At 49.0% G+C, this 23,090-nt stretch overlaps 1 protein-coding gene across 12 annotated transcripts in view; it reads right to left on the bottom strand.

Moving 5' to 3' along the window:
• Nucleotides 1-23,090, bottom strand: part of DGKG (diacylglycerol kinase gamma) — a 216,364-nt gene that overhangs the window by 103,280 nt on the left and 89,994 nt on the right. For 7 of the 12 annotated variants that reach the window (XR_006299407.1, XR_006299401.1, XR_006299402.1 and 4 more), the window contains 9 exons: nucleotides 22,266-22,354; nucleotides 19,116-19,232; nucleotides 18,044-18,136; nucleotides 16,256-16,315; nucleotides 13,768-13,847; nucleotides 12,552-12,626; nucleotides 9,749-9,834; nucleotides 5,286-5,375; nucleotides 3,063-3,223 (listed from right to left, as the gene is read on the bottom strand). Coding sequence is in view for 1 of the 12 variants with exons in the window: in XM_043594661.1 (XP_043450596.1) it covers nucleotides 3,063-3,223; nucleotides 5,286-5,375; nucleotides 9,749-9,834; nucleotides 12,552-12,626; nucleotides 13,768-13,847; nucleotides 16,256-16,315; nucleotides 18,044-18,136; nucleotides 19,116-19,232; nucleotides 22,266-22,354 (851 nt within the window). In the remaining 11 variants the exon portion in view is untranslated. The remainder of the gene's footprint in view (nucleotides 1-3,062; nucleotides 3,224-5,285; nucleotides 5,376-9,748; nucleotides 9,835-12,551; nucleotides 12,627-13,767; nucleotides 13,848-16,255; nucleotides 16,316-18,043; nucleotides 18,137-19,115; nucleotides 19,233-22,265; nucleotides 22,355-23,090) is intronic. The other 5 variants (XR_006299410.1, XR_006299405.1, XR_006299411.1 and 2 more) reach the window with 3 other exon arrangements.

The following is a 23,090-nucleotide window of genomic DNA, read 5'->3' as shown; positions in this document are numbered from 1 at the left end:
TGGCAACAGCTGAAGGCTGCGTGTTCCCACTGGGGGAAGTGGCGCCTGAGCTGGTGGTCCACAAAGGAGAGAAGACTTTAAGCCAAGAAAAGGAGCGAGGGGTCCGCCTAGGTCACTGAGGGGACAGCTGGAAGAGGCCTAGGGAAAGGTGTCTCCCCCACCTGATGCCAGGAGAACTGCGGAGATAAACCCGATTGGGGCACAGAGCCCCCTTAATATGCTGCCAGTCCAATCATCCATCCTCTCAGACCCTGACCGTGGGTACAGCGATACCTCTGTCTTCTGTTGTAGTCACAGAAAACCAGTGCTGACTTAGGAGTCAGAAAATGAAAGCAAACCCCTCCATTTGACTCTCTGTTTCCTCACCCACAAAATGGAGAGAATACTGCCCTTCAGTGTAGTTGTAAGAATAAAAAAAAAATCTATAAATATGGTAAATTTGAAATCCAGTAAATACAACATATTTTAAAACATCCTTCCCTCTTCCGTGGTTCCTCTCTTAGTCTTTTTTTTAAAAATTTTTTCACATTTATTTATTTTTGAGAGATAGAGTGAGACAAAGTGAGAGCAGGGGAGGGGCAGAGAGTGAGGGAGACAGAATCCGAAGGAGGCTCCAGGCTCTGAGCTGTCAGCACAGACGTGGGGCTTGAACCCATAAACCGTGAGATCGTGACCTGAGCCGAAGTCAGACACTCAACCTACTGAGCCACCCAGGTGCCCTTCTCTTAGTCTTCTTATTAAAAAACAAAATCCTGGGGCTCCTGGGTGGCTCAGTCGATTAAGCGTCCGACTTCGGCTCAGGTCACGATCTCATGGTCCGTGGGTTCGAGCCCCGCGTCGGGCTTTGTGCTGACAGCTCAGAGCCTAGAGCCTGCTTCGGATTCTGTGTCTCCCTCTCTCTCTCTGCTCCTCCCCCGTTCATGCTCTGTCTCTCTCTGTCTCAAAAATAAATAAACATTTAAAAAAAAAAGCATTAAAAAAAAATAAAAAATAAAGTAAAAAAAAATCCTTTCCTTAAACCTGCTCTTCCCCCAAGCTACCTATTATTTTCCCCTTCTACTTCCTTTTTCTTTTAAAGCCACCAACAATTTCAAAGGAGGCACAGGTGAGGATGGCTGACAAGCGAAGGTATCACACAATCTGGGCCTAGGTGGTTGGTTTGGAGGGACTCATTTGCATATGAAAGTGGGCAGCGTAACTGCAAAGGTGGGGAAACAGAGGAAAGACTGTAAGGCACGGGGTGCCTGTGTCATTCCCAGCCCTCACTAGTCAAGTGTCCTGAGGCCCCATCTGTAAAATGGGGACTGTGGGGACAATGATACCCACAAGACTGTGATGAGGATTGCAATATATAAGGTCTAGCGTAGAGGAGAGCACATAATAGGTGCTCAATAAATGCTAGTGTCTTTGTTGCATCCCCCTCCGAAACCCTAGCTCTATCTATGGCATAGATGGTTCTCTTTTCTCCCCGATCCCATTCTCAACAGTTTGGGAAACTGTCCACACCAGTCCTCTTATGCCCAGAAGCTGAGTTCAGTAAAACAAACTAACTGAGTTGTGCTAGATGTGCTGGGGGCTGGAGGAAGAAAGAGGAGTGTGGCACTGTTCTTGTGCTCTGTGTGTGTGTGTTGTGTGTGTGTGTGTGCTGGGGGTTGTGTTAGAGGGGTGTGTTGGGTGTATGTGTGTCGGGGTGTTAGGGGTGTGTGTTGGGTGTATGTGTGTTGTGTGTGTGTTGTGTATATGTGTATTGGGTGTGTGTGTTAGGGGCATGTTTTGCATGTAATGTGTGTTGGATGTGTGTGTGTGGGGGGGTGTTAGGTATATGTGTGTTGTGTGTGTGTGTTTTGGGGGTATGTGTTAGAGGAGTGTGTTTGGTGTAAGTGTATCGGGAGTGTGTGTTAGGGGTGTATGCTGGGAGTATGTGTGTTGGGTGTGTTGGGGGGTGTGTATGTGTGTTGGGGTGTGTTAGGGGTGTGTGTTGGGTGTATGTGTGCTATGTGTGTGTATGTATGGTGTGTGTGTGTATGTACCTTGCAGGTGTGTCTTAGGGAGTATGTTGGGTGTATGTGTGTTGTGTGTGTGTTGTGTGTGTGTGTTGTGTGTGTGTGTGTGTGTTGGGGATGTGTGTTGGGAGTATACTAGGTGTATGTGTTGGGCGTGTGTGTTAGTGGGGTATATTGCGTATATGTGTGTTGGGTGTGTGGGGGGGGTTGGGGTGTGTGTTAGGGGGGTGTGTTGGGTGTATTATGTTGGGGTGTGTTTGTGTTGGGAGTGTGTGTTAGGGCAGTGTGTGTGTGTATTGGGTGTGTGTGTGGGTGTGTGTTTGTGGGGGGTGTCTGTGTGTTGGGGGTGTTAGGGCAGTGTGTGTATGTGTGTGTATTGGGTGTGTGTGGGGGGTGTCTGTGTGTTGGTTGTGTGTGTATGTGTTGGGGGTGTGTGTTAGGGCACAGTAAACCAATCCCTTCAACTTAGTGCAGAGACTGCACTGATGGGGTGAATGCAAAAGGCTGTGGAAGCACCAAGGAGGAGCATGGAGCTCAGCTGAGAGGTCAGCTGGGAGGAGACACCCCCAGAGGTTCATGAGCACCTGGAGTGTAGGAATTCAGTTGAGCCCAGGCGAGAGAACAGAAGAGAAGGAATTCTGACAGCTAAGCCAGCCAAGCCAGCTTGGGACCACATGGTTCTCCTTGGAGGATCAGAATTCTCAATTCTGGAAGCTTGCATGAGAGTCTTCTCCTGACCTTGCCCCTTGGTTATTTCCTGGTGTTGCTTTTTTAAAACTGTTTCAAATCATCCTAAGGGTAAGTTTGTTTTTCAAAAAATTTCTTATTTTGTTAGTTAAAATTATAGGGGAAAGAATTTTCTCCATAACCTAGGGTTTGGGACCTTCAAGGTGTCCATGCCTAGGCCAGATGCAAGGATGCTTGGACCCAAGTTAAGACTGGGGGCAGCTGACAGAGGTAAAGAGCAGAGACTCAGAGGGGGACAACAGAAGACCAGAACCTTTCTGCCCACCCAAACATTTCTCTTCCATGCAGAAAGGCAATCCTTGACCAACTCACCACACCAATGGAGAAATAGTTGTTCATGATGTTGTACGGGACCTGGTCCCCATTCTCCACCTCTTCTCTGGGGCTGACTTCCAGATGCCAGCGGTCTAGCATCACCAAGGGGCTCTGCTCGATGTCCTTCAGGATTTTTGTCAAGCTGCCCCCTTCATAACCTGTGGAGCATGGCATTACATTTGTCTCCAGAGCAAAAAGGCTAAGTTGTTGTTGATGTACAGGCAGCTGTCAGGGCAGGGAACCCTGTGGGCATCTGTGATCAGGAGACCCTCCTCCGCCAACCAGTGTGTCTGGGGGCCAGAGAGAGTTATGTTCCCTGAGCCATGGAAAAGGACAGAACAATAGGGCATAGAAAGAAAATGGGAGATTTGGAAGCCAAAGTAGTCAGGGTAGTGGTGGGAGCTGGCCAAAGTTGGGCAGGCTTATGTAGTTAAAAGAAACCCTAGAGAATTATTGGGCTGGGTGGGAGAACACAGGACAACAAAGGGTTCATTCCAGGACTTTGTTATGTTGCAGATGGACAGTATGATAGAGTTTTAAGATGGACCCCACTATCCCTGCCTACCCCAGCCCCTAGGTATATACCCTGCAAAACTCCCAGGACTTATAAATAAGATAGGACAGTCACTGCCATGACTAGGGATCTTATATGGCACAGTTGACTTTAAGCAAGGGAGATTACCTGAGTGGACCTGACCTAATCAGCTGAGTCCTTAGAAAGGACTGGGCTGTTCCTTAAGAAATAGATTCAAAGCTTGAGAGGGATTCTCAAGGGAGAATTCTCCGATGATGGCTTTGAAAATGGAGCAATTCATCTGTCAAGGAAAAAGGAAGCCTCAGGGATGTGATAGTGGTCCCAGCTAACAACCAGCAAGGAAATAGGGACTTCAGTCCTACAGCCAAAAGACTCAATTCTGCCAACAACCTGAATGAGCTTAGCAAACTCTCTGTCCAGAAATTCCAGAGAAGAGCACAGCCTGTCCAACACCCTCATTTCAGGCTGGGAGGCCCTGAGCAGAGAACCCAGTCACGCTGTCACAGGCCTTCTGACTGACAGGACCATGAGCTGACAAATGGCTGTTTTAAGCCTCTATATTTATGATAATTTTTATGCAACAGAAAAGTCGTATAGAAAGAGAATTGTAAGTCATGAGAGGTTAGTGGGAGAGTCAGTCTTTTCTTTCAGATAACACTTCCGTGTTCCTGCTTACCTTCAGGGCAACCTTGAAGAGTATTTCCACGTTGCTAGTTTGGTCAGCTCCCTAGGGATGCCTCACAAGATAGCAATGGTAGTCACCATGTAGTTAAGGGCCTGGGGGCTCTCTGGGAGCACAGGGCTGTGCTTACTGCATGAAATTTGTGCTGAGCTATGCTGCCTAGATGCACAGAGCATGGGGCTATATTCTGCTTCCTCCCCTGGAACAGAGGGCTCTTCCCTAGCCTCAATGTGTGGCTGAAGACATCAGTTCCTGCCGACTTCCTTTTGGGCTGGCTCCTGCTTGATCTACCCCTGCCACCAGGCATATACCCAGCTCCGAACACTGACCGCTGCCTGGCCTGGCCTTGAATTCTCTCTGAACGCATCAGCCATCTGGAATCCCACCCCAGTTCTGCCTGCCAGACTGCTTGGTCCCTTCCATGTGCTGCCCTGGCCTCCTCTGTTCTCTGGAGCATTCCCAGATCCATGGGTTCTGTTGCAGTTTACAGAGTTCTCTGTAGCTCTTGCCTCTTGTCCCATAAGCTGGTCACTAGTTTGAGATCCCCCACAGCGGGATTTCAAAAGGAGCGCCAATGGACGTGGAGCCTACGATGATCTGGATGCCCCTGGTAGCTGGCAATGTAGCTTTTCAGTTTGCATTCTGAATCCTAGTTCAGAAGAATAGCAATAATTTGCAGAGGAGGGAATTTCATTCAGAAAATGCCTAAGTGTGCCCCTACTCAAGCAAGTACTGTGGGGGGAGATAGATGACACTACCCTAAAGCCAAGTATGTCCTGCCAGGGTAGGCAGGCTCTTCGCTGATAGTTTCAGGGAGATAGTAGACATATTGAGGGGTAAATGCAGACCTCGGCAGGATGCGGAAGGCAAGGGAATGGTCATGGAGTAGATATGACACTGTGGAATGTAATTATTAAAAGGGAAGTTGAGCCTAGCTCTGCAGAGCATCCCTTGAAATTGGAGTGCTTGTCCCCAGGGTAGTGCCACCTGCATGCACACTCACCTCCTCCCCAGCGGAGACAGCGGGCCAGGTCATTTCCTGTTCCAAGAGGCAGGACAGCCACCGGTGGATGCTTTGCAAAGTTGGCCTTATCTGCAGCCCATGCAGAGGAAGAGAAAATTATATGCCACTGGATTACTGAAACTTTGGGTTATCTGTCCTTGATCTTATGCCTCAACCCTTCCATAGCATTCTTTGCTTGAATAGCTCCATGATGGAGAGAGAACACACTACCTCCTAAAGCTGTCTCTTCCACCTGCAGCGTGTGAACCACTACTAAGGATTCTTTCATATTGAGCTGACGGTCTCCGTGTAACTTGCACCTGCTTATCCTCATTTCATCCAAATTCTGTCCTTTGGGGTGACAGCATACACCTTGAAAACAGTAGTTCCGTAATCATAACGAACACTTTCTCCATTTATCCCTCAGACCAACTCTGCAAGGTATTATTATTCTCCTCATAGATGAAGAAGCTGAGGTTCAGAGGGGGAAAGTAAGTCCAGAGTCAGGATCCAAATCCAGATCTCTGTGCTCCCAAGCCCAGTCCCCTCCTTGCTTCAGGGGCTAGGCAGGTGCGTGGGCAGTAGAACAGCTGAGTCTGAGAAATCAGGGAATAGTGGGGCCTTTTGGAAAACTGAAGCTGCCTCAGGTAAAGTCACGCAGGTTCAAAGTTTAAAAATAATATTGCGTCTGACAAACAAAACCTCAAGGTGTCATTTGGCACCCAGGTACCAGTTTGTCACTTCCGCCCACCCCTACCCCAGACTTGCAAATACACAATTCCTAACCTTATCTCCCATGCTGGTTGTGAGGGAGCATCAGACTGAAACATCAGAGAAAACACAGCAGAACACGTGTGGTCTAATCTGGCTGCGGGTCTACAGCAACACGTTGGCCACCCTGAGAAAGCTGGAGCAGGCACGGGCACCCACTGGGCTCCAGGGGGCGCCACTGACATAAACTGCAGCACGCTTTGGGGCCTGGGGATGTGAGTAACGCTGATTGAGGAGTGTGGGTGGGGGGAGGGGTGATACAGGAATCAGCAAGTAAGGCTAATGCTAGGGCTGTCCCAGCAAAAGGGGAGTTCATAGGTCCCCCGGGGTTCTCTGACTTATGCCGGAAATGGCAGAGCTCAGGCAAGACCTGGGGCTGAGATCATCACCAGGAGGTGTAAGTTGGGGGACAGAGCAAAGTGATGGACTCTGCCATGGTTCTCAGAACACAGGGTCTGCATTTATGCTTCCCTGCCTTTGTACAAGCTGTGCCTTTTACTTGGAAGGCCCTTGTTTCCTTATGTCTGCTCCTTCTGTGGTCCCCATCTTCATGCTTTGAGGCTAGAAACCCAGATGTCATCCTAGGTTTTTCCCTCTTCCTCACCCTGCTCAGTTTCCACATGCTCTTTCCTTAATAGATCTGTCCACCGTCTCTTCTAGCTATTCCTATGGCGATGCCTGAGCTCCCCGACGTGATTCCTTCCTCCTGGTCTTGAAGCAACTGCCTCCTCTCTGCCTTCTCAGCCTCAGTTCCCCCAGTGGCTCTCCACACCTTCAAGGCAGGCTGTCCCTGAGCTGGAGCCTGAGCACTGCAGTCCCCTGCTCTCTGCTTTCCCTCTGTCGTGGCTACTCCCATCATCTCCAACATGGTACTGGGGTCTGCCTTCCACTCTAGCCTCCTCCTGCTTGACCTGTCAACCATGCTTAAGTATCTTCAGTGCCTTAAGTCATAAGCTCTCTGTTGCTTAGGTGCTGCCTCTGGGGGACCCTCCCTGCTTGCCCTAGTCTGGGCTAGGTGCCTCTCCAGAGTGTTTCTTCAGCACCAGGAACAATTTCCCAATTGACTCTTGTAATTGACTACTCACTTGTTGCCTCAATGTGCTGTATCCTCCCTGGGGGAACTATATCTCATCCACCACAGTATCTCTGCATACATTACAGAAGGCCTACTATGTACTGGTGCTGTGTTGGGTGCTATGACTCTAATAGTGGGTCAAAGTGCCAAGACACAGGCTCTCATGATGCTTACAGTTGAGAGGGAGAGACAGATATTAATGAGGTCTTCATATAAATGAGGCATAATTTCACATTCATACTGGAAAGGGAAAAAGTATGATCATATAATAAGGTGACTGAGGTTGGATCCTCTGAGGAAGCTACACTTTGGCTGAGATCTGAAGTAGAAGTTGACCAAGGAATGGCCAGGGAGCATACCAGACAGGAGGAACCACTTGTGCAAAGGCCCTGTGGTAGAAGGGAGACTGGTATATTCAAGGGTCCGAGAGAGGGACTGGGTGGCTGGAGTCCAGAGAGAGAAGAATGGTGGTAGGAAGTAAGGCTGGAAGTAAGCAGCTGCTGCAGCACGAGGACCTTATAGACCATTTGAAAGGTTTTTGTCCTTATCCTAAGAGTACTGGGAAGACACTGATGTGCTTTACACACATCATGAACCCACGGACATTCAGGAAAGCCCACTCTGGCTATAGAGTGAGTATAAACAGATCAATGGGAGGACCAACACAGGGTGGCAGAAGGCACTAAATAAGTAATTTAACATTCCTGAATGAATGAATGAATGAATGTGCATCATGCAGTTATTCCTTCCATGACTGTTTCTTCTCTTCAGGTTGCCAGCCTGTTACATGACCTTTCTTCTTCCAGTTTTGGGCATAGACTTTCCCCCGTGTTCTCTGGAATAGCTATCTCATAGGAATAGCTACAAGAGACGGTGATGAGATGGTGAAGAGACGGTGAAGTGAGATGAATTTTATAAAGTCACCAAAGCCTACGTTCTCCTTCGTGATGGAGAGGGAACCGTGTGAGCGGCTCCCAGGACTGTGGCCATCCACCCTTTGCTGATCAGCTTTTCCTTCCTCGGCTCCCAGAGGAAGGGAGGATGCCTCCCCACTCCCACAAACAACTCCAGAGCCGGAGGTGACAGGAGAGCGTGGGTGCCTGTTTGGCAGGGTTGTGTCCATGGTAACTGAAGTGCCTGTGGGGAGCCGGGTGTGGTCCCACCCTTCCTGGTGGTCTGCTTACGACCCCCAGAGGCACAGCCTTCCCTGCCCCAGTCAGGGTCTACCCATGCCCATCCCTGACTCCTCTCTTCCTCTCATCCTGATGGCTCCATCTTCCAAAGCTATCCAGAAGCCAGCCGACCACTCCTCACAACTTCCTCTGTGTCTCCTGTTGTCCAAGCCTTGGTCACTTCTTACTGCAGGTGCCTCCTGCAGGTCTCCCTGCTTCTGCCCTTTTCTCACGACCCGCTGTGTACTTTTGCTCGAAACTGCCCAGCATCTTGGGACATTTCTGGTATGAAAGCCATATTCTGTTTACTGCCCTACATGTCCTAGTGACCTGGCCCTGTGCTATCCCAGCTTCATCCTCTGCCATTCTTCCCTCACACGCTCCGTTCCAAGCACGCTCTGCAGTCCTGCTGCCTTCAGCAGCCTGGCTTTGCTCCTACCTCAGGGCCTTTGTATTTGCTGTTCCTCCTGCACAGACTATTTCCTCAAGTATCTGCATGGCTCACCTCTCCTCCAGGTTTCCATGCAAACATCATCTGCTATGTGATGTCTTCCCCAAACACTCAGTCTTAGATCGTAGACCACCCCCAACCTTACCCCGCTGGGCTCCTTGCCCCATCCCTGCTGTGTTTTTATCACCTTCCGCATGCTGTATGTTTCTCTTGTGTTTTGGTTTTTGTTTGTTTGTTTGTTTATTGCCTGTCTCCTCCATCTAGAAAGGAAGCTCCGCAAGGGTGGGATTTTCATCTGTTTGTTCACTGTTGCATCTCCAGAGCCTGGACAGAGCATGGTACATGGAGGTGCATAGGCAGTATTTGTGGAAGGAGTGACAGACAATTCCAGAGTTAGCCCCCATCATCTGCAGAGGATGAGATGTCCACAGACCCACAGATCCAGGCAGAGCTGGACTGAAACCCAGGCCTCCTGATTCCCAGCCTGGGCCCTCCCCACTGCCCTTCTAATCTAAGCGTATTGGGCACAGCCCAGCGTGACCTTTCTTTGCTTGTACTGATCTGCACTTTCTAGACGTGCTTTCTGGACTCAGGCTGCACGTGCTCAGCTCAAGGTGATTTGGCCAGGCTACCCACCTATGCTTAATTCTCTGGCCTTTATCCACTAACCCGGGTCTGCTTGGAGACCTAGTCCTGCCCTCCCACTCCCCCTACCAGCTCCCCAATTTGGCCTGTCCTACCACCGTCCAAACCCCAGCCATGTTTATGAGGCAAGACCTGAAACTAAACAGTTAATCTGTACCTGTCCTTCCATTTCTTTTTTTCACCCAAGGTAGATACAATGGCCAAGCACTGTAGTCAAGCAATGGCCCAAGAGTGGAAACAAGGATGAACCGGACATGGCTCCATTTCTCTTTCCTGTGTATTACCTTCCTCTGACTTTAAACATGCCTACAATAAATAAACTCTAAAGCCCCTCCCAGCCCCTTCTTACCAATGCAATCCAGAATCCAGCCAACTGTCCCATCTCCTCCGCAGGCTAAAACACGGAAGTCTGGAGTATCACGGAAAAAGTTCAACCTGGGAAGTAAAAGGCCAAAGCGGTCTTATTTACTAGGTTGTGGTGGACATTTGACACTGCTTGAGTCAGGGTCTCCCCTGTTCCCTGGGAGTACGTTACGGCCCTGATTCCTTTTGGGGTTGAAAGGGTCACTTAGCATTCTAAAATCAGAACTTAACAAGGGAAGCAGTACCACTAGAGAAGACAGGAATCCTGGGGAGCCGTCCTTGTATAAGGAGAATGTGACTCAACATTCAACACAAACAAATTCTTTACTATTTGTGCAGAGGCAGCCATAGTTTGCTTATTTGGGCACCAACACAACCGACCCGCAACGTCTGGACTCCTCTCTGGCTTTCCTGCCTGTTCTGTCCTCACAAACTGTCCTCTAATTCAGGTGCCCTGAACTAGTGGATATTCAGCCCACTGTCCTGAGGGCCCAGACCCAAGGGGAGTGAGCACCATCCCTCCGAGGCCTTCGCCTTTTAGAGTAGGGCTCTTTTTTTTTTTATGTTAGTTTATTTTTGAGAGAGAGGGAAAGTGCAAGGGAGGGGCAGAGAGAGAAGGAACCAGAGGATCCAAAGCAGGCCCTGTGCTGTCAGCAGAGCCCGATATGGGGCTTGCACTCACAAACCATGAGATCATGACCTGAGCCAAAGTTGGACGCTTAACCGACTGAGCCACCCGGGCGCCCCTAGAGCAGGGCTCTTTACCTGGGGCCCAGAGGTCTGTAGATAGAAACCAGAGTGCCACGCACATGGAGGAGAAGATGTTACACTCTTACCTTTCCTAAGCCCTGAGATTTAGCCTCTCCTTCAATTATGAAAGTGGGCCACAAATCACAGAGGTATTAACACTACCTGCGACTTTGTTAGAAAGTCAAAACCACAGGTATTTTAATGTTTTATCACAGTTGTGGCAGCTGCCCCCTCCTATCACTTATGCTCATCTCTGCTTTTAATTAATAATAGTTATTAGACCGGTCTCTGGATCTTGCCAAAAATGTGTTAGTAGATCACATATGTTCCCATGTCACATACTTGTGTTTTTAATAATTTTGATGACTGTCTTTTCAGTAGCATTAGTGTCCCTGGCAATCCTCTACGTTTCATTTTATACCCTAACAAGGATTCGGAGAAGAGGTCCATTGGCTTCATCAAACTGCCAGATGGGTTTCTGGCACAAAAAGGCACAAAACTTTTGCTTTAGAACAAGTGCCACCTGTGAACACACCGGGGTGGGACTCGGGAACTGAAGCTCAGAGGTTCCCCTTTTGCCCGGCCTGGCGGTCTGAAAAGACCCCTGGCTTTCTGAGTCACTGATGCGTCTGTGGGCGAATCAACATTTCCTCCCCTCCCCATCCCTTGCAGAACTCTGCTCTCCTTTAGGAAGCGAATTCTGGACGGAGGCTCCTTGCAGTTAAACAGCCTGCCTGGTGACCCACTGACCCAGCAAAGACACTCAGGGCACAGCAGCCCTGGAAGTAGCCACCGGGTTTGTCATGAGGGGCAAAAGCAATTTAGGGTGGATGAGGCGAAGCTAGAGTACTGCATTCAAGCATCACAATGCCCTAAAAGAGAGGGGGCTGGTAAAGGTACTTGCAGGCTGCCCTTCAGTCCCAGGTCAGTAACTGCAATCGCAGTGACTATGATGGCACCCAGGGCAGCATAGGTGGGCCCTGTTTTGCAATTAGTTTTGCAGGTAAGTCATGGCTGACGTGCTGCACTCGCATTCATGTTACTTTCCCTCTTTTAACTGGGTATTGCCCCATCACAGCCATATAAATAACAGCTTTGTGGCAAACAACTGAAGACAGGGACACAGTCCCTTTTTATAGTCCCTCCCCGCCCCCACCCACTGTGAGTGGAAACGCAGGTTAGGAGGCTGGGCAAAGCAGCTGTCTTCTGGGAAGCCCAGCCCGGCCTGTACAGATCTGAGCACCTGGCATGGAGACAGGCTCGGGCTGGCCAGCAGATGTCTCTAGCGCACCAGCTCTGTCTGGGAAGAAGCCCTGTCTGGGTGCTTTCCAGCCCCAGGCCGGAGGGGCCTCTGATTACAGGGACCGCAGCCATCACATCCGTGCTGACACTAGGCCCAGCTCCTCCCACCAGAGCTGCACTCAGGCTGCCTGCCTCCTCTTATCACTCTCCCGCTCTGCTGGGCAGTGAAACAGCCAAGAGACACATTGCGGGAGAAGGGCCAGGGGCAGCTTAACAACCTCTAAACTGGATAATCCTGGAAAAAAGTGATTTCACTGAATAACTAATTGCCCTGATCCTAAAATGCTCCCCCAACAGAACTTGCAGCAGAACTCTGAGTCAGCAGTATGGATTTCTGAGCTGCTGACAGTGACAGGAAAACTCTTTCCCCCTCCCTGATGACTCAGTATGAAGACACCAGCTAACACAGCCTTGCAGATAAGTTAACATAATTCACCAGCCCGCTCTTTCTGTCAATCAAATGAATGGCATATGTGCCTTTTTCTCGTTTACAGAAACAACAACTTCTCCCGGGGTGGAGTAAAAGGAGGCGACTTCCCAGACTTAGCCATAAGGGGTGTTCCTGAGTATCTCCAGGAGCAAGTAAGAGTAGATGGGAGGAAAAGAAGAGGAAAAGGGTAAAATGGCAGGAAGGATAAGTCCACAGATGAGAGAGACACGAAGGGTGACCAAAGATAGGTATCTTCTTCAGAAATGAAGGGTGGAGGAGGAGAGATAAGAAGATTGCTTCTCCATACCCTGGAGTGGGCCCCCCATTGTCCAGGTTGAAAACTTGTTTGGGGTTGAGCAGATAGTGGAATTTCCGAAGGATTCTATGGGAAAAAAAAAGAAAGAGGGAGAGAAAGAGAAACAGAGAAGAAGAATGTCATTGTGAGAAGTCACAGTAGGGCAAACACCTCTGGAGCCCACCCGTGGTGGGAATCTGGGTCCACTTAAACCCAAGAGGGGAGAAGACTGCATACAGGCCCTGCAGACCCTGAAGTCCCAGGTCCAGCCAGCATCATCCACACTCTCACGCCTTGGCTCAAGGCCTCCCCACCACGCAAGATCGTAGCATTCAACCCCAGACCTCTTGCCGAGAATAAAACCTCTATTCTTCTTAAAGCTTTATCCTTCTCCCAAACATTCTGGATGTTCTAGGTAGTGTGATTCTGCTCTTTGTGGACTACACAGGGGTATCAAGGAGCTCTCTATGGAAAGCTCCCCCAAATCTTCGGATCAGGAGGACATGCAGGAGGTGGGGCTGGGCAGGGAAAGGCTGGGGGCAGGGGCAGTGACCACCTCTGGGCTGGGTGTCAAGGCTGCAGCGAATCAGGTCAGCTCAGCAGATGCCTTGCTCCTTGGACTAGGTAGAGGTTCTCGCAGTTCTTGCTTCAACCCTACTTATTGTTTTTGTAAACCTGGATTCCAGATCACTGCATGGTCTGTCCATCATCTTGAGCTGAACAGGACAGGGCGGCAGAGCTGCCTCGCCCCTTTTCCCTCTCTCCTCTCACTCCCTTAGTGCTTCCGGGAGACTGGGCATTTTCTTCACTGATGAGGTGGTGCCCTGTTTTCTCAGGAGATGGACAGGCCAGGAGGTCCCAGTCAAGGGAGTCCCGCCACACCTCTTAAATCAAGAAAGGACCTGGGAGGCTGAGAAGGAAACAGGCGTCTCAGAACTTGGTCCGACCCTGGGACCCATGGGAATGGCTGTGATGGGCCCTCGGCCAAGCATATGTCTACTTTAATCCTCACAAGTGACAGGAGAAATTATTATCTCCAGTTACAGAGGAGGGAACCAAGGCACAGGGATGTTAAGCAGTCGGTTGAACCAGGTCATAAAGTGGTAAGTGGTAGGGCTGGGACTGAAACCCAGATCTGGCGGTCTCTGCAGTCCACCCTGTTGAGGGGAAGAAAAACCCTGAGTGAGGTGGTCTCAGCCTCTCCATTTTGAAAAAGAAGAGAACATACCTTTCTCCTTGTCTCCCTCCACTCTTGGGGTTCACCAAGACCAGCAGGGGGTGGGTACCCGGGGTGGGGATGATCTTATACTTAAAAGGTAAAAGAAAAAGAAATTAGCTCTTTTTCAGCCAGCAGGATGAATGAGAGGAGAGTTGACGCTAAGATGGCTTCCAGGAAAGGTGGATGGGAAGCACTTCCAGCATGGAGGAGAGGTAGTTGGGAGGTAGGTCTTTGTCCACTGGCTGAGTTTTCCGAGGGGTGAAGCAGTTAAGTGTCTTTGACTCGAGTAGCCTTGAGTAGTGTTAATGGCGACAAGAGTTGGAGGCTGGGATCAGAGATGTGGCAATGGCACTGTAACTTCAGATCATTGAACGATGATATGGTATTGTGGCTATAAACACAAGATGATATATAGTTTTTCATTTATTTTTTAAGTAGGCTCTATGCCTAATGTGGGGCTTGAAATCACAACCCTGAGATCAAGAGTCGCACACTTCACTGACTGAGCCAGCCAGGCGCCCTACAAGCACAAGATTATATTTTGTGATGGATACAACTGAATATAATTTTAGAAGTTGTGGTCCTCTGGTCCTATTGTCAATCAAATAACACTCATGAAGTTAACCATCATTTCCACCAGCACCTTCCAAATCCACATTTCCAGCCCCAGTTTTCCTCTTGAGCCCTAGTTCTACATTTCCTACTGTCCAATGGGTACCTTCAACCAAATGTCTCACCATCACTGCAAACTCACATGCCGGAACCTGACCTATCTTCCTTCCCCACAGAACTAGTCCTCTCTCCTGGCTCACTGTTTCTCTTAAACATACTATTACCATTAATCTAGTCATCTAGGGAAGACCCTGCCCTGCCAATTATTTCCCTGGCTGTCCTTTTATCTCTGGCAGCTGCCATGGTACCCACCCAGCCCAGACCTTTCCCATCTCAGGTAAGTCCCATACGTGGTTTCCTTCCTGGGGCATCAGTCATGCCACTCCTGCTCGGAAACCTTTAATGACACCTTGTTTCCCAGAGGATATAATCCAAATTTCCCAACCCGGCATCCAAGACATTTCAGCATAGCCCCAATCTACCGTTGCCCCCTATAACCCTCAGCTGTGTCCCAGCCAAGCCTGGCTTTTATCCTCCAGTGAGTGTATCTCCTGACTTCCCACTCTGTGGGGCTGCTCACTCTGGTTTCTCCTCCTCCTTGGTGTCCCGAAGAGCCCACTTCCTTCTTAAAAAGAACTTTTCATTCTCGGGGCCCAATTCAAGAGCTACTTCCTCTATGAAGCTTTCCTCGATCATTGCAACTGAAACCATTGCACTTGAAGTATGTAGTATCATCTGGGCTTCTCTTGTTGCCCATTCACATGGGTTTTGTTTCATGTTTTCTTAGATAAATGTCTCAAAATATCAACTGGATTTGAAATGTCTCAGGAGCAGGGTGTGTGTGTGTATAACCCTCCCACCAAGCTCCCCATGACATCAGATATGGGAATGGGTACTTAATAAACGTTTGTGGATTCAGCTGAAGGACAGACTGATATGGAGATGTAGCCATATTCCATATTCAATGTGTGATATCTACTTTTCCAGATCTCAAGCTAAAATTTCAGCAAACACAGCACCATGTTGTTTCAAATGGACAGTAGCATTCTTAGGATTTTTAAGAATCTTATCATCTGCCCAGGTGACTGTATGATACCCAGAAGCATCTTGGAGCCTGAGGAGTAATTCTTTACCTCCGGGGATGATATTCAAAATACTTAACAACTTGTACAGCATGGGCATTCCCAATCAAAGCAGATGCAGGGTAACAAGATGGACGCCAGCTGTAAACAACTGGCTCACCTGCATTGTGTGTGTGTGTGTGTGTGTGTGTGTGTGTGTGCGCGCGCGCGTGTGCGTGCACTCCAGCTGCCTTTCTAGGCATCTACAGCTCTCCCATTTATTAAAGTTTCTCCATCATTATTGTTTATCTTTTAATTTTCAAGACACATGAATCTGCATGTTCTCATTTAATCTTAGAGCATCTTTAGGAGGTGGGCAGTGCAGGGATTGCTACGCCCCTCCCTTTTCAAGGATAAAGAAGATCTTCTGAATCTGGTTAACTTTGTCTTGGCAGATCACATTCTAGACACAGCTTGAAAGTCTTGGAAAACCCACTGTATATTTCTTGGTCCACATTGCTGTTAGTATTGAGGTGTGCATATTGAAGTTTTATATAACTTTTTCCTAAAAGGGTGATAAAATTTATTTGACCAGCAGTAGGATCAACCAACCTCCCCTTTTCACCACTTGCCAACAGTATGGTACTCAAAGATATTTACAGAAGCTGGAAATAAAGTGTCCTCCTGTGTGATGTAATAGATCAGATGAGAAAGAAAATGTTGAGATATATTTCTCTAGAATGCAAACCCTGTCCTCCCCCATCTCCCCAACAGCCTTGAACCCACTCAGAATGAGAGATGGGACTTGAGGCTTGTGGAGGTACCTGCATCACAAGTTCACCCTTGGCTGACACGCTGCCATCAGACTTCCCACCTTGCCTGTCCTGTGATGAGAGGAAAGACAAACACATTTTGAAAAAAAAAAGTCAAATATAAAAAAAAAAGTGATCAGAAGAAAAACAAATAGTTAATATAAAGAGAGAATACAAAACCAGTATAGAGTAGGGAGGAGTTTTTCAAAACAGGGCTTTGGATCGAAAAAAAAGAAATGCTTCCCTACGGGATTCTCTAAGACTCCCCAGGCCTCTATCATCGTTTGTTCTGACTTTAACTTCAAAACACTGGAACAGACCTAGGGAGAAGAAACGCTGAAATTGGCAGAAATCTGCTTTGTTGATTTAGACGCTTGAGCTCTGGGAAGCAAGGTCTTAGATCTGGCTTCTCTGCTCAGCACTATCTAACTGATGTGATACCGAAGTAAGTTGTTTTGCTTAGTTTTGTATATCCTGGTTTTTTTTGTTTTCTTCAGTGTTTATTATTTATTTTATGGAGGTTTATTTCGTATGATATAGTAAAATGTTCCAATCTAAATCTCCGGCTTGATGAATTTCTGCATCCTTACATGCCTTGAGAACTACTGCCTCTTCAGGCATCACTCCTGCCTTTTAAATTTCATAAATGAAATCCTAGGGAGTGTCTTTTTTTGAGTCTAGCCTCTTTTGTTCAGCATTGTATCTTTGAGATTATCCATGTTTTTGCACCTCAGCAGAGCTCTTCCCCACTGCAATGCAGTATTCCATTACACCGATATGCCTCAAACCCCTCTGTCAGCAGTCATTTAGATGGTTTCTAGTTTTTGACTGTTACGAACAAAACCAATATGAACATTCTTGTGCAGGTCTTTTGGTGGAATAAATGCTCATCTTCCGTTCTTCCTCCCTCCCTTTCTTCGAGCAAGTGGTGCAATTGGGTGGAGGAAGGGCAGAAGAGGGAGAGAGAATCCCGGGCAGGCTCCACAACCAGCACCGAGCCTGACCAGGGGCTTGATCTCATGACCATGAGATCATGACCTGAGCCAAAATCAAGAGTTGGACGCTTAACCGACTGAGCCACCTAGGTGCCCCTAAATGCGCACATTTCTCAGGCAGATACACAGGAGGACATGTTGGGTCACAGAGTTTGTGTATTTCCAACCTACAAGATACTGCCAACTGGTTTTCCAAAGTGGTGTTTTTCCTTCAGCCTTTTAATGAAAAAGGAGTAGCAAGTCAAGTCAAGGATGAAATATGAGGGATCGGTGAGCCTCGGCAACATCTTCAAGACAGAAGGGGACAGTTACGGTTTTTGGGATTTGGTTTGGAAAGAGGAGTCTTCAACATAAGAGACAAAGTTTCAGATGGAGATAAATGGACTTGAATTTTCCTGCTTTCATCTCCAAACAGGGTTGGGCCCCCCAAGTAGGAATCCTCAAGGCAGAGGAATTTCCATGTTTAGACATAAGAGACAGGCTGACAGGGGGACCCAGGAGGCCTCGCCATGTGCAGGTGGTGGCAGAAAGTCCTGTAACTGTGCTCTGCTGGAAAGGTGCTTAGAATGCATGTGCTTCCCTTGATGGGCCATTTCAGAGCATTCTAGGTGGCCAAGTTGCTTGGAACCAGTCAGAGGAGTTTTCTCTCACAATCTGATGAGTGTGGCAATGACCTTTCAAACTTGTAGTGAAAACACAAACCCTAGGAGTTGCAAGGAAGCCCTCGGAGGGATGCGACCCGCCTGAATGCCACCTACATCTGAAATGTGAACCCAGAGAAACCTGCTGGGGCAGCAACACTTACCCGGGTGACAGGGCATATTGAAGTGGGCAGCAAAATATGGTCTCTCAGTTCCCCACCATCACACAACGTTGATAATTCACATTTGCGGTGAAACTAGAGGGGACAATGAAGATGAGAGTGAATGAAAGTGATCAAGGAAATGTCAAGGGTGAGGGTTCAGAGGTTTGCTGGGGAGGCAGTTATGCAACACTCCCCCAAATCCTTATGCACTGCTGGCTTTGGCAGTATAGGGGTGTGTGTGTGTGTGTGTGTGTGTGTGTGTGTGTGTGTGTGGCCAGGGGTGCCAAGCTGGCTACAGGCAGAGAAAGAAGACCAAGTGTTATCCACAACTGCTGGAGTGAAATGGTCATGGGCAGGCCTGTGACCCTTCAGCAGGGCACCACTGTGTGGATTTCAGAACCCCCCTTGGACATTTGCTCCCCAGGCTCTGAGACTCTGTAAGGAAGGAGATCTTACTGAACAAACTCCCAGGAGCCTGGAAGTAAAACCCAAGATTCAACCTGTGTATTGTAAGAGATCTGCAGTCTGGTTTGGAGGCACATCCTTTTTGAGGCTGATACCTGGTCAAGGGGACAAGACATGGCACAGAGTTTGCTTTGGCAGACAGGTCAGGCAGCTTGGGCAGCTCCAGGTGTCCAGAAGTTTGCGGACAATTGTGACCGGCAGAAGCAGGTGCAGGACCGTGGCCCCAGCAGTGGGGCTGCTGTAAGGAGTGTGCCATTCTCTGATGTATTGAGGAGCAGGGGCTCTGCTGTCTCATTCCACCCCTACTCTGTGCTCCCAGCCCCAGATGATACCCAGAGGAAAATGTTAATGGTCTGGCTTGCTGCTCACAGCTGCCTGCTTCTTCCTAAGCAGCTTTTGCTTCCCTGGTTCTGTGGTTGGCCTCTCTCTGGGAAGCTTGGTGATTCACTGGAGGCACTGTTAGAGCATTGAACGGGGGCTCTGGGCCCCCCAGTCTTGCTCCCCTAGCTCTGCTCATGCCCTCTGGCGGGATGCCCACTGCTCCCTGGCCGCGGCTTGAGCAAAAACACACTGGAAAGAAACAGGGCCACCCTGCTCACCAACCCACCGTCATCCGGCACCACACGCAGTGCCGCGCGGTGACGCTCTGGTAGCACTTGATACTTTTGTGGCACCGGTCACACTTGACAGAAGAGTTCCCTTCCACCCACGCGTGCTGCATCACCTGCAGGAGGGAAGGGAAGGATACCAGGGAAGGCTGCAGAGCCACATCCCTGGGCCCTGAGCCTGAGGAGAAGGGTCTGGGAGGAGTGGGGACAGGGCGGAGGGGTTGCTTTCCCTTCAGTGGATGCACTTAGTGGATATGGGGCTGCTCTGCTGAAGTGCACTGACGTGGTCCCTCCCTGCCTAACCACCATCATCCTAATCAAAGTAGACAAAAAGCACTTGGCCTGCACTTTGAATAGCTCATTCACCCTGGTAGGCTAGCCTCTGAGCAGCATCCTGTCTGGCAGTCCATCTGTCTGTCTTGCAGAATGGTCTGCAAGTGTGATGTGCTTGTGCGCGCCCTCTTCTGGAAGGCAGTGTGATGCAGGGACTCGTGAAAGGGCTTGGGCTGCAGACAGAACTGGTTGGAGTCACCGATCTTCCACTTTGCAGCCAGGTGACCTTGGGCCAGTTCCTGCACCTCTCTGAGTCTCAGGACCCTCATCTGTAGAATTTGGCATGATAAGCCCACCTCTGGGTTTGCTGGGAGCATTTAAAAAGATAGCACACTTGGAAGAGCCTCTCTGGCACAATTCTGGCCCTTTGGAGGTGTTCAGTGAAGGATAAGACTCCCTCCCCCCTCCAGTCTTCTATAAGCCAGTGGCTCTCAGCTCATTAGAACCACCTGGGAGTTTCTAGAAGTCCTACTTACCCGCCCTCACTCCAGACCAAATCAATCAGAGTCTCTGAAGACTGGATTCATCAGTTTATTTTAAAGCACCCTGAATGATTATGAATAATGTGCAGCTAAGGTTGAGAAGCACTCTAGAAGGAAGTTAGAGAAAAGTCCAAAGAAATTAGTGTGGTTCAGCAGCCAGCGGCTTGCACATCTGTTTCCTGGACAGCTGGCTGTACCTGCACGCTGACCAGGAAATGCCACTAGGGCAACCCAGGAACGTGGGAAGCAGGTGGGGAAAATACGTGTTTGTGTGTGGATGTAAGTGGAGCCACAGTGGCCTATGACACCAGATTCTGGGAGCCTAAGCCCTCAGTTATCTCTGTCCAGCATTTCTACAGAGCTTCTCAAAATTGTCCTCGAGGGCACTCCAAACAGCAGATGTGGCCTCTGGAGGAATGTGAGGGCATAGCCTGAAGTGCCAACTACAAACAATATTAAAAACACATGGCGTATCTGCATGATACCATCCATACCTGCACTAAATAAAAGTTTTAAATTCCCTATCAATTAAGTTACTACATCCTCCCCCCCAAAAAAGGTTTTTGGTAAAATTGTTGCTCTAGAAGCTATGTCATGTTTATTCTATAGCCTCTCACCTGCCACTGTGTACCCCTGAAGGTATAAAGAACTCAGTTTGCTAATCAATTTGTCATCTATCTGGTCACACTGAATTTGCTCTCAGAGTCCTATGACCTCCATTTTGGAGAGAAACGTATGAGGCTTCAGAGAGGTTAAGGGACCGGCCTTAGGTTCCAAGGCTGGTAAGTGGCCAAGTAGGGACTCACGGCCAGGTCTTCTGACTCCAAGCCCACGGCTGTGTCCCATCACTACGCTGCCTTCTCCATCCTCTGCTGGGATCAGAAGAGTTGGCAATCTGGGTTGCCCTGGAGACTCAGGAGTTTGTGACTATGCCCTACTGGCCCGTCAGGGGCCTCCCTCTGTTTCGTATGTGGCAAGTGGCCAGAGTGTAGGCGTAGGGCATGAGCCCAGGAGGTACACAGTGCATCCTGGTGAAAGGTATGAACATGAAAAGGGAGTGGTGTATGGAGTAGACAAGAGACCATGCGGTGTCTCATGGGGCATGCATGTGTATCCTAGAGGTGCCCTTCTCTCTCCTGAGTCCTTTTGTGGAGGGCTGGATGCCACTCCCTGCTGCTAATCATCTCCTGACTCAGGTTCAATGGTCTCTTTCCTCTACAGGAACTTAGAGTGCCCTTCCCCTACTAATACTAAGGGGAGTGTATTTCTACACTCTGTGAATGGCATCACCCAATGGCCAAGCTCAAAACTGGGAAGCCACTTCTGACCTCTTCTTCTCTCCCTCTCATCCCCTACATCCCCATCACCAAGTCCTGGTGGTGGTACCCCAAAATTATGTCTCAAACTCTCCCTTCATCTCCTCTACCTTAGCCAGGGAGACAGTCAAAATATCCAATAATCGGCATAACCAGGGGATACTCAGTAGAGACAGCCACCACGGTGCGACTGCGAATGTACTGAGTGTAGTGAGTACGGAGTGCCCCCCACACCCTGTCAGGCCCTCAGCGAGGCACTGCCTCTTGCCTGAACTGTTGGAGGAGCTCTTTTCCCTCCTCTGATGTCTCTCTTGCACCATGGTCAGAGCAATTAACCTAATTCGCAAACCCAATCATTTCTTCATGTGCTTAAAGCTCTTCAGTGGCCCCTTCATTGTGTAAGAGACCCCTTTCCAACTCCTCGGTTGGCCTCATAAGAACTTGCCCAGGCTGGACCTACCACTTTCAGAGCCCATCTCCTACCACGTCCCTACAAGCATCCTCTGTCCCAGTCCCACCAAACTGACTACAGGGTCTGGAATATGCCATGTCTCCATGCCTTGCACTCGAGGCTTCTTCTGCCTAGGGTGCCTTGAACTCCTTGATGCCTTGTGAAGTCCTCCTGATGTGGGCTCAAGACACAACTCAAATGCCACTTCCTTTGTGGAAACTCCCCTGACCTCCTCCTTGGTGCCTCCACTGTATGTCCCATATGGACCTACCGTTATCATATAGCTCACTTCTTTGTACTTTGCTTACATGTCTGTCCCTCTCCCACTAGCCTCCACAGTTCTGGAACAGGCTGGGGACCATCTTGTAACCTGCGAACCCCCTAGCACAGTGCTTGGAACATGGTGGGCACTGTGGAGATGCTGATGGATTGATGGACGAATGGGATGATGTAAGGGTGGTCCTTGAGTCAGAGAAGGGACTTGATAAAGCTTCCTGCTCAGGAATCTGTGGTGATGGACGTGTTGGCCAGGATGCAGCATGCAGTAGAACAACGGGTATCACTAACCTCACCGCCCTTTTTGGTTTTTGAGTATGTTTTGACACATCCAGGAATGTTTTTGGACACACAGCGTTCGTGGACAGTGTATTTACAATCTGAAAACAAAAAAACAAAAAGGAAAGTGCTTGTGAGTGTCCACTTTAGGGACGTCTAGCCATCTGCCCACCTCCACTCCAGCCCAGGCCCATGCCTCCCTCTGAGTGGCCAGTCAGAGGCAGGGGACATATGGAGTTGGCCTTCCTCATGGAAATCTGGAATAGTCTCCAGTTGCTTATTGAGAAGAGAGTCCACGTTTCTCTCCCAGACGTGTTTCTATACCCTCTATTCCAACACACTGCTTTCCACTGCAGAGAGTGAACACAGCAAGAAAACATTCTCAGAAAGGCATTTTCCGCTAAGGAGAACATGAGGAGTCCACCTTCTCAGTATGCCAATGCCATGTATGTTGGGGGTGCTGGAGAGGAAAGAGAAAGGCTGGGGTGTTCTAATTTTGGAGATTTGGAGTTAGGCAGGCCTGGGCCTGAACTCTGGCTCTGCCATTGATAACCACACACATAATCTTGGGTAACTTTCAACACGTGTCTGAAATTCAGGGTTTGGGGGACAAAACTGCCTTTCTCTTTGCAAGGCTTTTACAGCATTAACTGAGATAAGGTGTGTAAAGCACTACGTGTCTTGGTCAGAATAGCTATTCCACACATTATTATTGTGGTTGTTACTACTCTTTACTACTATGCAAACCGTAGAGGCCCAGAGGCCTCGAACCCACCAGGAATAAGATGGGGTTCTTCTGTAAGAAGAGTGTCAGAGCTGGAAGGCCTGGGGGCCCCT

Source organism: Prionailurus bengalensis, chromosome C2 (genome assembly GCF_016509475.1).
Source record: "Prionailurus bengalensis isolate Pbe53 chromosome C2, Fcat_Pben_1.1_paternal_pri, whole genome shotgun sequence".
NCBI classification, from domain to species: domain Eukaryota; kingdom Metazoa; phylum Chordata; class Mammalia; order Carnivora; family Felidae; genus Prionailurus; species Prionailurus bengalensis.
This window is presented reverse-complemented; position numbering and strand designations above follow the sequence as displayed.